This window comes from Cetorhinus maximus, chromosome 13 (assembly GCF_964194155.1).
Source record: "Cetorhinus maximus chromosome 13, sCetMax3.hap1.1, whole genome shotgun sequence".
Lineage (NCBI taxonomy): Eukaryota > Metazoa > Chordata > Chondrichthyes > Lamniformes > Cetorhinidae > Cetorhinus > Cetorhinus maximus.
The window spans coordinates 70,455,310-70,468,808 of NC_135891.1; the positions used below are offsets into that span (position 1 = coordinate 70,455,310).

At 39.4% G+C, this 13,499-nt stretch overlaps 1 protein-coding gene across 2 annotated transcripts in view; it reads left to right on the forward strand.

Annotated features, from left to right (window-relative positions):
* Window positions 1-13,499, forward strand: part of pcif1 (phosphorylated CTD interacting factor 1) — a 205,463-nt gene that overhangs the window by 90,040 nt on the left and 101,924 nt on the right. For both annotated transcript variants that reach the window (XM_078555515.1, XM_078555516.1), the window contains exons 5-6: window positions 10,054-10,208; window positions 11,494-11,641. In XM_078555515.1, coding sequence (XP_078411641.1) covers window positions 10,054-10,208; window positions 11,494-11,641 — 303 coding nt within the window. The remainder of the gene's footprint in view (window positions 1-10,053; window positions 10,209-11,493; window positions 11,642-13,499) is intronic.

The window sequence follows — 13,499 nt, forward strand, 5'->3', positions numbered from 1 at the left end:
TGATTCTGTGAACAAATCCAAACTGCAGTAGGATTAATGACTAAACCCAAACTGGAGTAGAATTAGTGACGAAATCCAAATTCATTTAGGATTAATGATCAAATTCAAACTTCAGTAGGATTATTGATCAAATCCAAAATGGAGTAGGATTAATGATGAAACCCAAACTGGGGTAGGATTAATGATCAAATCCAAACTGGAATAGATTCAGTGATCAAATCTAAAGTGGAGTTAATTCTTCAGTGAACAAACCCAAACTGGAACATGTTTAATGATCAAAGCCAAACTGGAAATGGATTAATGATCAAATCCAAACTGCAGTAGAATTAATGATCAAATCCAAAATGAAGTAGGATTATTGATCAAATCCAAAATGCAGTAGAATTTATGATCAAATGCAACCTGGAGTAGGATTAATGATCAACTTCCAACTGGAGTAGATTCAGTAAACAAATCCAAACTGGAGTTGGACTAATGATCAAATACAAACTGGAGTAAGATTAATGATCAAATCCAAACTGGAGTAGAATTAATGATCAAATCCAAACTGGAGTAGGATAAATGATCAAATCCAAACTGAAGCAGGATTATTGATCAAATCCAAAGTGCAGTAGAATTAATGATCAAATACAAACTGCAGTAGAATTAATGATCAAATCCAAACTGAAGTAGGACTATTGATCAAATCCAAAGTGCAGTAGAGTTTATGATCAAATCCAAACTGGAGTAGGATTAATGACCAAATCCAAACTGGAGTAGGATTAACCGTCAAATCCAAACGAGTAGGATTAGTGATCAAATTCAAACTGGAATTGGATTCCTGCTCAAATCCAAACTCGTGTAGAATTAATGATCAAATCCAAACTGGAGTAGGATTAATGATCAATTTCAATCTGGAGTTGATTCTGTGAACAAATCCAAACTGCAGTAGGATTAATGACTAAACCCAAACTGGAGTAGAATTAGTGACGAAATCCAAATTCATTTAGGATTAATGATCAGATTCAAACTTCAGTAGGATTATTGATCAAATCCAAAATGGCGTAGGATTAATGATGAAATCCAAACTGGAATAGATTCAGTGATCAAATCTAAAGTGGAGTTACTTCTTCAGTGAACAAATCCAAACTGGAACATGTTTAATGATCAAAGCCAAACTGGAAAGGATTAATGATCAAATCCAAAGTGCAGTAGAATTTATGATCAATTCCAAAGTGCAGTAGAATTTATGATCAAATGCAAACTGGAGTAGATACAGTAAACAAATCCAAACTGGAGTAGGACTAATGATCAAATACAAACTGGAGTAAGATTAACGATCAAATCCAAACTTGAGTAGGATTAGTGATCAAATTCAAACTGGAATTGGATTCCTGATCAAATCCAAACTCGTGTAGAATTAATGATCAAATCCAAACTGGAGTAGGATTAATGACCAAATCCAAACTGGAGTAGGATTAATGACCTAATCCTAACTGGAGTAGGATTAATGACCAAATCCAAGCTGGAGTAGGATTAACAATCAAATCCAAACTGGAGTAGGATTAGTGGTCAAATTCGATCTGGAATTGGATTCCTGCTCAAATCCAAACTCGTGTAGAATTAATGATCAAATCCAAACTGGATTAGGATTAATGATGAAATCCAAACTGAAGTAGGATTATTGATCAAATCCAAAGTGCGGTAGAATTTATGATCAAATGCAAACTGCAGTAGAATTAATGATCAAATCCAAACTGGAGTAGGATTAATGATCAAATCCAAACTGAAGTAGGATTATTGATCAAATCCAAAGTGCAGTAGAATTTATGATCAAATCCAAAGTGCAGTAGAATTTATGATCAAATGCAAACTGGAGTAGATTCAGTGAACAAATCCAAACTGGAGTAGGACTAATGATCAAATACAAACTGGAGTAAGATTAATGATCAAATCCAAACTGGAGTAGGATTAATTATCAAATTCAAACTGGAGTAGATTTAGTGAACAAAGCCAACTGCAGTCGGATTAATGACTAAATCCAAACTGGAGTAGAATTAGTGACCAAATCCAAATTCATTTAGTATTAATGATCAAATTCAAACTTCAGTAGGATTATTGATCAAATCCAAACTGGAGTAGGTTTAACTATCAAATCCAAACTGGAGTAGGATTAGTGATCAACTTCAAACTGGAATTGGATTCCTGATCAAATCCAAACTCGTGTAGAATTAATGATCAAATCCAAACTGGAGTAGGATTAATGACCAAATCCAAACTGGAGTAGGATTAATGACCAAATCCTAACTGGAGTAGGATTAATGACCAAATCCAAGCTGGAGTAGGATTAATGATCAAATACAAACTGGAGTTAGATTAATGATCAAATTCAAACTGCAGTAGAATTAATGATCAAATCCAAACTGGAGTAGGATTAATGATCAAATCCAAACTGAAGTAGGATTATTGATCAAATCCAAAGTGCAGTAGAATTTATGATCAAATCCAAAGTGCAGTAGAATTTATGATCAAATGCAAACTGGAGTAGATTCAGTGAACAAATCCAAACTGGAGTAGGACTAATGATCAAATACAAAGTGGAGTAAGATTAATGATCAAATCCAAACTGGAGTAGGACTAATTATCAAATTCAAACTGGAGTAGATTTAGTGAAGAAATCCAAACTGCAGTCGGATTAATGACTAAATCCAAACTGGAGTAGAATTAGTGACCAAATCCAAATTCATTTATATTAATGATCAAATTCAAACTTCAGTAGAATTATTGATCAAATCCAAACTGGAGCAGGATTAACTATCAAATCCAAACTGGAGTAGGATTAGTGATCAAATTCAAACTGGATTTGGATTCCTGATCAAATCCAAACTCGTGTAGAATTAATGATCAAATCCAAACTGGAGTAGGATTAATGACCAAATCCAAACTGGAGTAGGATTAATGACCTAATCCTAACTTGTGTAGGATTAATGACCAAATCCAAACTGGAGTAGGATTAACGATCAAATCCAAACTGGAGTAGGATTAGTGATCAAATTCAAACTGGAATTGGATTCCTGCTCAAATCCAAACTCGTGTAGAATTAATGATCAAATCCAAACTGGAGTAGGATTAATGATCAATTTCAATCTGGAGTTGATTCTGTGAACAAATCCAAACTGCAGTAGGATTAATAACTAAACCCAAACTGGAGTAGAATTAGTGACGAAATCCAAATTCATTTAGGATTAATGATCAAATTCAAACTTCAGTAGGATTATTGATCAAATCCAAAATGGAGTAGGATTAATGATGAAACCCAAACTGGGGTAGGATTAATGATCAAATCCAAACTGGAATAGATTCAGTGATCAAATCTAAAGTGGAGTTAATTCTTCAGTGAACAAACCCAAACTGGAACATGTTTAATGATCAAAGCCAAACTGGAAATGGATTAATGATCAAATCCAAACTGCAGTAGAATTAATGATCAAATCCAAAATGAAGTAGGATTATTGATCAAATCCAAAGTGCAGTAGAATTTATGATCAAATGCAACCTGGAGTAGGATTAATGATCAAATTCAAACTGGAGTAGATTCAGTAAACAAATCCAAACTGGAGTAGGACTAATGATCAAATACAAACTGGAGTAAGATTAATGATCAAATCCAAACTGGAGTAGAATTAATGATCAAATCCAAACTGGAGTAGGATAAATGATCAAATCCAAACTGAAGCAGGATTATTGATCAAATCCAAAGTGCAGTAGAATTAATGATCAAATACAAACTGCAGTAGAATTAATGATCAAAACCAAACTGGAGTAGGATTAATGATCAAATCCAAACTGAAGTAGGATTAATGATCAAATCCAAACTGGAATCGATTCAGTGATCAAATCTAAAGTGGAGTTAATTCTTCAGTGAACAAACCCAGACTGGAACATGTTTAATGATCAAAGCCAAACTGGAAAAGGATTAATGATCAAATCCAAACTGCAGTAGAATTAATGATCAAATCCAAACTGGAGTAGGATTAATGATCAACTCCAAACTGGAGGAGGATTAATGATCAAATCCAAACTAAAGTAGGATTATTGATCAAATCCAAAGTGCAGTAGAATTTATGATCAATTCCAAAGTGCAGTAGAATTTATGATCAAATGCAAACTGGAGTAGATTCAGTGAACAAATCCAAACTGGAGTAGGACTAATGATCAAATACAAAGTGGAGTAAGATTAATGATCAAATCCAAACTGGAGTAGGATTAATTATCAAATTCAAACTGGAGTAGATTTAGTGAACAAATCCAAACTGCAGTCGGATTAATGACTAAATCCAAACTGGAGTAGAATTAGTGACGAAATCCAAATTCATTTATTATTAATGATCAAATTCAAACTGGAATTGGATTCCTGATCAAATCCAAACTCGTGTAGAACTAATGATCAAATCCAAACTGGAGTAGGATTAATGACCAAATCGAAATTGGAGTAGGATTAATGACCTAATCCTAACTGGAGTAGGATTAATGACCAAATCCAAACTGGAGTAGGATTAACGATCAAATTCAAACTGGAATTGGATTCCTGATCAAATCCAAACTTGTGTAGAATTAGCGATCAAATCCAAACTGGAGTAGGATTAATGATCAATTACAATCTGGAGTTGATTCTGTGAACAATTCCAAACTGCAGTAGGATTAATGACTAAACCCAAACTGGAGTAGAATTAGTGACGAAATCCAAATTCATTTAGGATTAATGATCAGATTCAAACTTCAGTAGGATTATTGATCAAATCCAAAATAGAGTAGGATTAATGATGAAATCCAAACTGGAATAGATTCAGTGATCAAATCTAAAGTGGAGTTAATTCTTCCGTGAACAAATCCAAACTGGAACATGTTTAATGATCAAAGCCCTACTGGAGAAGGATTAATGATCAAATCCAAACTGGAGTAGGATTAATGACCAAATCCAAACTGGTGTAGGATTAATGCTCAATTTCAAACTGGAATTGGATTCGTGATCAAATCCAAACTCGTGTAGAATCATTGCTCAAATCCAAACTGGAGTAGAATTAATGATCAATTTCAAACTGGAGTAGATTCTGTGAACAAATCCAAACTTCAGTACGATTAATGACTAAACCAAACTGGAGTAGATTTAGTGACCTAGTGCAAATTCAAGTAAGATTAATGATCTCATTCAAACTTTAGTAGGATTAATGATCAAATCCAAACTGGAGTAGGATTAATGACCAAATCCAAACTGGAGTAGTATTAATGATCAAATCTGACCTGGAGTAGGATTAATGAGCAAATCCAAACTGGAGTAGAATTAACGATCAAATGCAATTTGGAGTAGAATGATTGATCAAATTCAAACTGGAGTAGAATTAATGATCAAATCGAAACTGGTGTAGGATTAATGATCAAATCTGACCTGTAGTAGGATTAGTGAGCAAATCCAATCTGGGGTAGAATTAGTGATCAAATCCAAACTGGAGTAGGATTAATGATCAAATGCAAACTGCAGTAGAATTCGTGATTAAATCCAAACTGGAGTAGAACCAGTGATCAAATCCAAACTGAAGTAGGATTATTGATCAAATCCAAAGTGCAGTAGAATTTATGATCAAATGCAAACTGGAGTAGGATTAATGATCAAATTCAAACTGGAGCATATTCAGTGAACAAATCCAAACTGGAGTAGGACTAATGATCAAATCCAAACTGGAATAAGATTAATGATCAAATCCAAACTGCAGTAGAATTAATGATCAAACCCAAACTGGAGCAGGATTAATGCTGAAATCCAAACTGAAGCAGGATTATTGATCAAATCCAAAGTGCAGTAGAATTTATGATCAAATGCAAACTGGAGTAGGATTAATGATCAAATCCAAACTGGAGTAGGATTAATGACCAAATCCAAACTGGAGTAGGATTAATGACCTATCCCAACTGGAGTAGGATTAATGACCAAATCCAAACTGGAGTAGGATTAATGACCTATCCCAACTGGAGTAGGATTAATGACCAAATCCAAACTGGAGTAGGATTAATGATCAAATACAAACTGGAGTAAGATTAATGATCAAATCCAAACTGGAGTAGGATTAATGACCAAATCCAAACTGGAGTAGGATTAATGACCTAATCCTAACTGGAGTAGGATTAATGACCAAATCCAAACGGGAGTAGGATTAACGATCAAATCCAAACAGGAGTAGGATTAGTGATCAAATTCAAACTGGCATTGGATTCCTGCTCAAATCCAAACTCGTGTAGAATTAATGATCAAATCCAAACTGGAGTAGGATTAATGATCAATTTCAATCTGGAGTTGATTCTGTGAACAAATCCAAACTGCAGTAGGATTAATGACTAAACCCAAACTGGAGTAGAATTAGTGACGAAATCCAAATTCATTTAGGATTAATGATCAAATTCAAACTTCAGTAGGATTATTGATCAAATCCAAAATGGAGTAGGATTAATGATGAAACCCAAACTGGGGTAGGATTAATGATCAAATCCAAACTGGAATAGATTCAGTGATCAAATCTAAAGTGGAGTTAATTCTTCAGTGAACAAACCCAAACTGGAACATGTTTAATGATCAAAGCCAAACTGGAAAAGGATTAATGATCAAATCCAAAGTGCAGTAGAATTTATGATCAATTCCAAAGTGCAGTAGAATTTATGATCAAATGCAAACTGGAGTAGATACAGTAAACAAATCCAAACTGGAGTAGGACTAATGATCAAATACAAACTGGAGTAAGATTAACGATCAAATCCAAACTTGAGTAGGATTAGTGATCAAATTCAAACTGGAATTGGATTCCTGATCAAATCCAAACTCGTGTAGAATTAATGATCAAATCCAAACTGGAGTAGGATTAATGACCAAATCCAAACTGGAGTAGGATTAATGACCTAATCCTAACTGGAGTAGGATTAATGACCAAATCCAAACTGGAGTAGGATTAACAATCAAATCCAAACTGGAGTAGGATTAGTGGTCAAATTCGATCTGGAATTGGATTCCTGCTCAAATCCAAACTCGTGTAGAATTAATGATCAAATCCAAACTGGATTAGGATTAATGATGAAATCCAAACTGAAGTAGGATTATTGATCAAATCCAAAGTGCGGTAGAATTTATGATCAAATGCAAACTGGAGTAGGATTAATGATCAAATTCAAACTGAAGTAGATTCTGTGAACAAATCCAAACTGGAGTAGGACTAATGATCAAATACAAACTGGAGTAAGATTAATGATCAAATTCAAATTCAAGTAGGATTAGTGATCTAATTCAAACTGGAGTAGGATTAGTGATCCTATCCAAAGTGGAGTAGCACTAGTGATCAAATCCAACCTGGAATTTTATTAGTGATCATTTCTACCATGAGCTTCCAGTGTTTCCCAAATTTCAAAGTGGTTATCCCTTAACATATCTCGATGTTTGATGTGCCTGTTCTGCCTAGGGCATGATCCTGATCCAATTCCTGAATACTCTCCAGATCCCAACACAGACCACTCTAGATCCCACTCCAGATCTCATCCAGAGCACACTCCAGACCATGCTCCAGATCCAGTTCCACATCACTCTCCAAATTCTATTCCAGGTCACTCTCCTCAAATCCCATTCTAGGTCACATGCCAAATCCCATTCCAGATCACACCTCAAATCCCATTCCAGGTCATGTTCCAGATGCCATTCCAGGCCACTCCAAATCTCATTCCAGGCCACACTCCAAATCCCATTCCAGGCCCACACTCTAAATCCCATTCCAGGTCATGTTCCAGATGCCATTTCAGGTCACCCTGCAGAGTGAAGCCCAAGCTCAGCTCTCATAATAAACGTGTTGAAGATGGGAAATTTACTGTTGATGATTTGGTGCAGTTAGAGGTGGGAGGTCATGTGATGAAACCTCCAGGAATATGGCCATCCAGAGTTGGCAACTCTAGTGAAGGTTGAATTCATTCAACGGATGAGGAACCTGTATTTAAGACTGGTTATGTCAGATGGTGCAAAAGAAAACAGTTCTCAGATGTGAGTGGGAAGTTGCATAAAGGCTGCTGAACCACGGTGCGTTGGGGCTGAACCACGGTGACATGGGGCTGAACCACGGTGCATTGGGGCTGAACCACGGAGCACTGGGGCTGAACCACGGTGTGCTAGGGCAGAACCACGGTGCACTGGGGCTAAACCACGGTGCATTGGGGCTGAACCACGGTGCATTGGGGCCGGACCACGGAGCACTGGGGCAGAACCGCGGTGCACTGGGGCAGAACCGCGGTGCACTGGGGCTGAACCACGGAGCACTGGGACTGAACCACGGAGCACTGGGGCTGAACCACGGTGCACTGGGGCTGAACCACGGTGCACTGGGGCAGAACCACATTGCACTGGGGCTGAACCACGGTGCATTGGGGCTGAACCACGGTGCATTGGGACAGAATCACGGTGCACTGGGGCTGAACCACGGTGCACTGGGGCTGAACCACGGTGCACTGGGGCTGAACCACGGTGCACTGGGGCTGAACCACGGTGCACTGGGGCTGAACCACGGTGCACTGGGGCTGAACCACGGTGCACTGGGGCAGAACCACGGTGCACTGGGGCAGAACCACGGTGCACTGGGGCAGAACCACGGTGCACTGGGGCTGAACCACGGTGCATTGGGCCTGAACCACGGTGCATTGGGGCTGAACCACGGTGCATTGGGACAGAATCACGGTGCACTGGGGCAGAACCACGGTGCACTGGGGCAGAACCACGGTGCACTGGGGCTGAACCACGGTGCACTGGGGCTGAACCACGGTGCACTGGGGCTGAACCACGGTGCACTGGGGCTGAACCACGGTGCACTGGGGCTGAACCACGGTGCATTGGGGCTGAACCACGGTGCATTGGTGCAGAATCATGGTGCATTGGGGCAGAATCATGGTGCATTGGGCCAGTAACTTGATCTTTTTAAATTATAATATAATAAAAGCAAAATACTGTGGATGCTGGGAATCTAGAACAAAAACAAAAATACCTGGAAAAACTCAGCAGGTCTGACAGCATCTGCGGAGAGGGATACAGTTGACGTTTCGAGTCCGTATGACCCTTCATCAGAACTAAGACATATAGAAATGAGATGAAATATAAGCTAGTAGAAGGGGGTGGGACAGGAGAGCTTGATAGGGGGCCAGAGATAGGTGGAGGCCAAGAAGAGACTGCCAAAAATGTCATAGACAAAAGAACAAAGGGGTGTTGACGGTGGTGATATTATCTAAAAGATGTGCTAATGGGGACATTAAGGGAAGCAAGCTAGTGGCAGATGGCCCTAGTGCATGTGGGGTGGGGGGAAGGGATCGAAATGGGCTAAAAGGTGCAGATGAAACAATAGATCGAAATAAATTTAAAAATAGGAGGGAAGAGAAAAAAATAGTTGTAAAAAAAAAAGATACATTATTGGAAAAGGGGGGATCGGAAAGGGGGTGGGGATGGAGGAGAGAGTTCATGATCTGAAATTGTTGAACTCAATATTAAGTCCGGAAGGCTGTAGAGTGCCTAGTTGGAAGATGAGGTGCTGTTCTTCCAGTTTACGTTGAGCTTCACTGGAACATTGCAGCAGGCCAAGGACGGACATGTGGGCACGAGAGCAGGGTGGTGTGTTGAAATGGCAAGCGACAGGGAGGTCTGGGTCATGCTTGCGGACAGACCGAAGGTGTTCTGCAAAGCGGTCACCCAGTCTGCGTTTGATCTCTCCAATGCAGAGGAGACCGCATTGGATTAAATTATTGGATTTAAATTATTACTGCTGAATCACGGTGCATTGGGGCAGAATCACGGTGCATTGGGACAGTAACTTGATCTTTTAAAATTATTTATGTACAGGTTCAGCTAAACACAGCTATTATCAACAGAGTTTAAATGAGAGAGTTTGATTATAGTAGTGACATGGGACTATATGGAGTTCAGCCTTGTTTGTTTTACCTAGATTTTCAGTGAATTGACTCTGTAACCTCGGATTATGTGAAGCTCAGTTTACAATCTCTGTGTTGCAGTGTGTACTGGGACCTTGATATTTCAACTAATGCAGTGATTAAGGAGCGCCCTCCGATCGAGCTGCTTCCACCACACCCAGATGTGGAGATATTAAGAGCACAGCTGACAGTGAAACTGAGGCAACACTACCAGGAGCTCTGCCAACAAAGAGAAGGTAATCCCCACAGCTGGCAAGGGTTTAAACATGTTCTGTTCCATGCACTGATGTTACTCATCCTGATGAGCACAAAAAATAATTAGAAAGCAAAAAATTGATGTTTCCTACTTCAGGCTTTTTTCCAGTATAGAGAGCTTTATTTTCCCATTCTTTCTATTTTCCATATGGGATTTAGGCCCTTTGACAAACAATACCTATACTTAGAATAAAAGCAATTAGTCTGCACTATTTGTGCAACACAATCCCCATTTAACGTTGTGCTAAAATTTTTCTCTGGTCCAAAGGTGTTAGCTGCAGCTCAGTGGCAGCACTTGCGCCTCTGAACCAGAGGGTTGTCAGTTCAGAGTTGAGTACCTAATCTAAGCTGACCATCCAGTACTGGGGGAATGCTACACTGTTGGTGATATCTTTATTTGGGTGAGCCATTAAACGGAGGCCCCATCTGCCCTCTCTGTTGACCTAAGAGATTCTGTTGCACTACCTGAATAAGCGAAGATCTTTTCCAGGGTCCTGAGCAATATATATCCATTACTCGTCACCACTAAAACAGATTACCTGGTCATCTATTGTGTTGCTGTATGTGGGCGCTTGCTGTGCATAAATTGACTGTTATATTTCCCTAAATTGCAACAGTAGTGATACTTCCAAAGTACTGCATTGGATGTAAAGAACTTTGGGTGTTTGTAAGTAACTTTTAGTCTACATATTGCTTTACGTGCTGGCCTAGGCATTGAATATTATAGACAAGTTAACTTTGGAGGGTATCACAGCCAAACTGACCCTGTCCTCATCCAACATCCAATGTGAACTTCCCAGCCCCTCATTGCACAACAAGTGGAAGGAGCAGGAATATTGGCATCCTACCATTGAGACAAGCTGTGGTGCCTTCACTGCCATCTTGACTTTAATCAAACAACTCAGCACAGACCAAAAATCAAATTTTGGAATATTTTACTGCCTCTACCAACAAAAGGAATTTGTCAGGGAAAGATGTTCTTCTGACTTTTCACATCTTTCATTGCTTGTGTGGCGCCTGTTTTCATTTAAAGAACTATGATTACACTACTTGATTTACTCAGGCATTAGTTAATGATGGGCTAGTTGTGGTAAGGTTTTGCCATATAATGCCTAGTAGGTACCGCTTGAACTAAGAGGAAATGGAATTTTGATCCTCCTTCCATAGCAACCGTAGAAACATTCCATCTTCAGACAAGGTTTCCAACTGTTGGATATGAGAAGGGTCTGTGAATCCTGCTTAACACCAGTTTGATTGCTCTGGCAGGGATTGACCCACCTCGCGACTCTTTTAATCGCTGGCTCCTGGAGCGCAAGGCGATCGACAAAGGCAAGGACCCATTGCTACCCAGTGATTGTGATCCTATCGTCTCTCCCTCTATGTTTCGTGAAGTAATGAATGACATTCCCATCAGGTAACCGAATATTTCCTTTTGTGATACAGGCTATGAGAAATATTATGCCTTCTAATGAAGTAAAGCAAGTTTCCTCCATACAAATCCCTTTCACATATAAGCCTTCCCTAGCAGTGTCACCTCCAAACATGCCTGGCTCCATACAGCAACCCCTGCATCACCACCACCCCCAACAGGTGCTGAGTTTTTCCAGCTATTTTTGTTTTTGTGTAAAAAAAGGTTCGTCTGTGCACCATTTTTCAAGCAAGTTATTGCAGCATGAAGCAGCTTCAAATCTGATTTACTGGCTGTGTTTCAGTACTGTTATACCATTGCTTTTCCTTCTCTTGGTAACATTTAATCCTGCTGATAACAATTCTAATAATCCATTGACAAATGCAGAAAACTATTGTCAGCGTGGTCTGCCTGCTGCTCCAACAGCCACTTGTTCTGTAAAACAGTGAGAAAATAAAATAGGAGTAGTTTAAGATATGGCAGAGCAGGTGTGTGTCTGAACTGAAGAATATGGGAGTTTGTGGACATTGACATTGCCTCGAGCAAACATGTCTGCAGGAGATCTCTCCATCTTGAATCTCTCAGGCTCAGAGCTGCATAAGAAATACGGAGGAATTTCTGGACAGTTTTATCCTCAATACAGTCACACCCCAGAGTTTCCCCCCTACACATTCTATACTCTTCTAGGGCTTCCGGTGTTTTGAGCCCTGGTATCTGCCATAAGCCTCCCTTTTTCTCTTTATCCAATCCTGTATGTCCCTCGACATCCAGGGTTTCCTGGATTTGTTGGTCCCACCCTTTATCTTTACTGGAATATGTTGGCCCTGTACTCTCCCTGTTTCCTTCTTGAATGAGTCCCACTGCTCTGACGCAGATTTACCTGAAAGTAGCTGCTCCCAGTCCACTCTGGCCAAATCATATCTGATCTTATTAAAATCAGCCTTCCCCCAATTTAGAACACTGATTTCTGGCCCATCCTTGTCCTTTTCCATAACAACCTTGAATATAACGGAGCTATGATCACTATCCGCAAAATGCTCCCCACTGATACCTCCACCACTTGCCCGGCTTCATTCCCTAAAATTAAGTCCAGGACCACCTCCTGTCTTGTAGGACCTCCTACGTACTGACTTAAAAAGCTCTCCTGGATGCATTTTAAGAATTCTGCTCCCTCTAAACCTATCAACTATGACTAACCCAGTTAATGTTGGGGAAGTTGAAATCCCCCACTATTACTATCCTATTATTTTTACACTTCTCTGAAATTTGCCTACGTATCTGCTCTTCTATTTCTCTCTGACTGTTTGGGGGCCTATAGTACACTCACAGCAATGTGATTGCTCCTTTTTTGTTTTTCAGTTCTACCCATATGGCTTCATTTGAGGAGCCTTCTAAGATGTCATCCCTCCTTACTGCTGTAATTGATTCCTTGATCAATATTGCGACACCCCCTCTTTTACCTCCTTCCCTGTCTCTGCTGAAGACCCTATATCCTGGAATATTGAGCTGCCAATCCTGCCCCTCTCTCAACCATGTCTCTGTGACAGTAATGACATCACACTTCCATGTGTTCATTTGTGCCCTCAACTTACCTGCCTTATTCGTCAGACTCCTTGCATTAAAATAAATACCATCCAACCTTGCCAAACTCCCTTGTGCCTTAACTGGCCTATAATTTCTATGCCTTATTTTATTTCTCATTTCTAGATGTTCTTCTATTCTCTCCTTCAATAGGCATTACATTAGTTTTCCTACCACTGATGATAAGATGACTGGTCTATAATTAATTCCCTGGGCAAGTTCTGTTCCCACTTCTTAAATATTAGAATTACATTAATTATTTGCTAGCCTTTGGGCACTACAC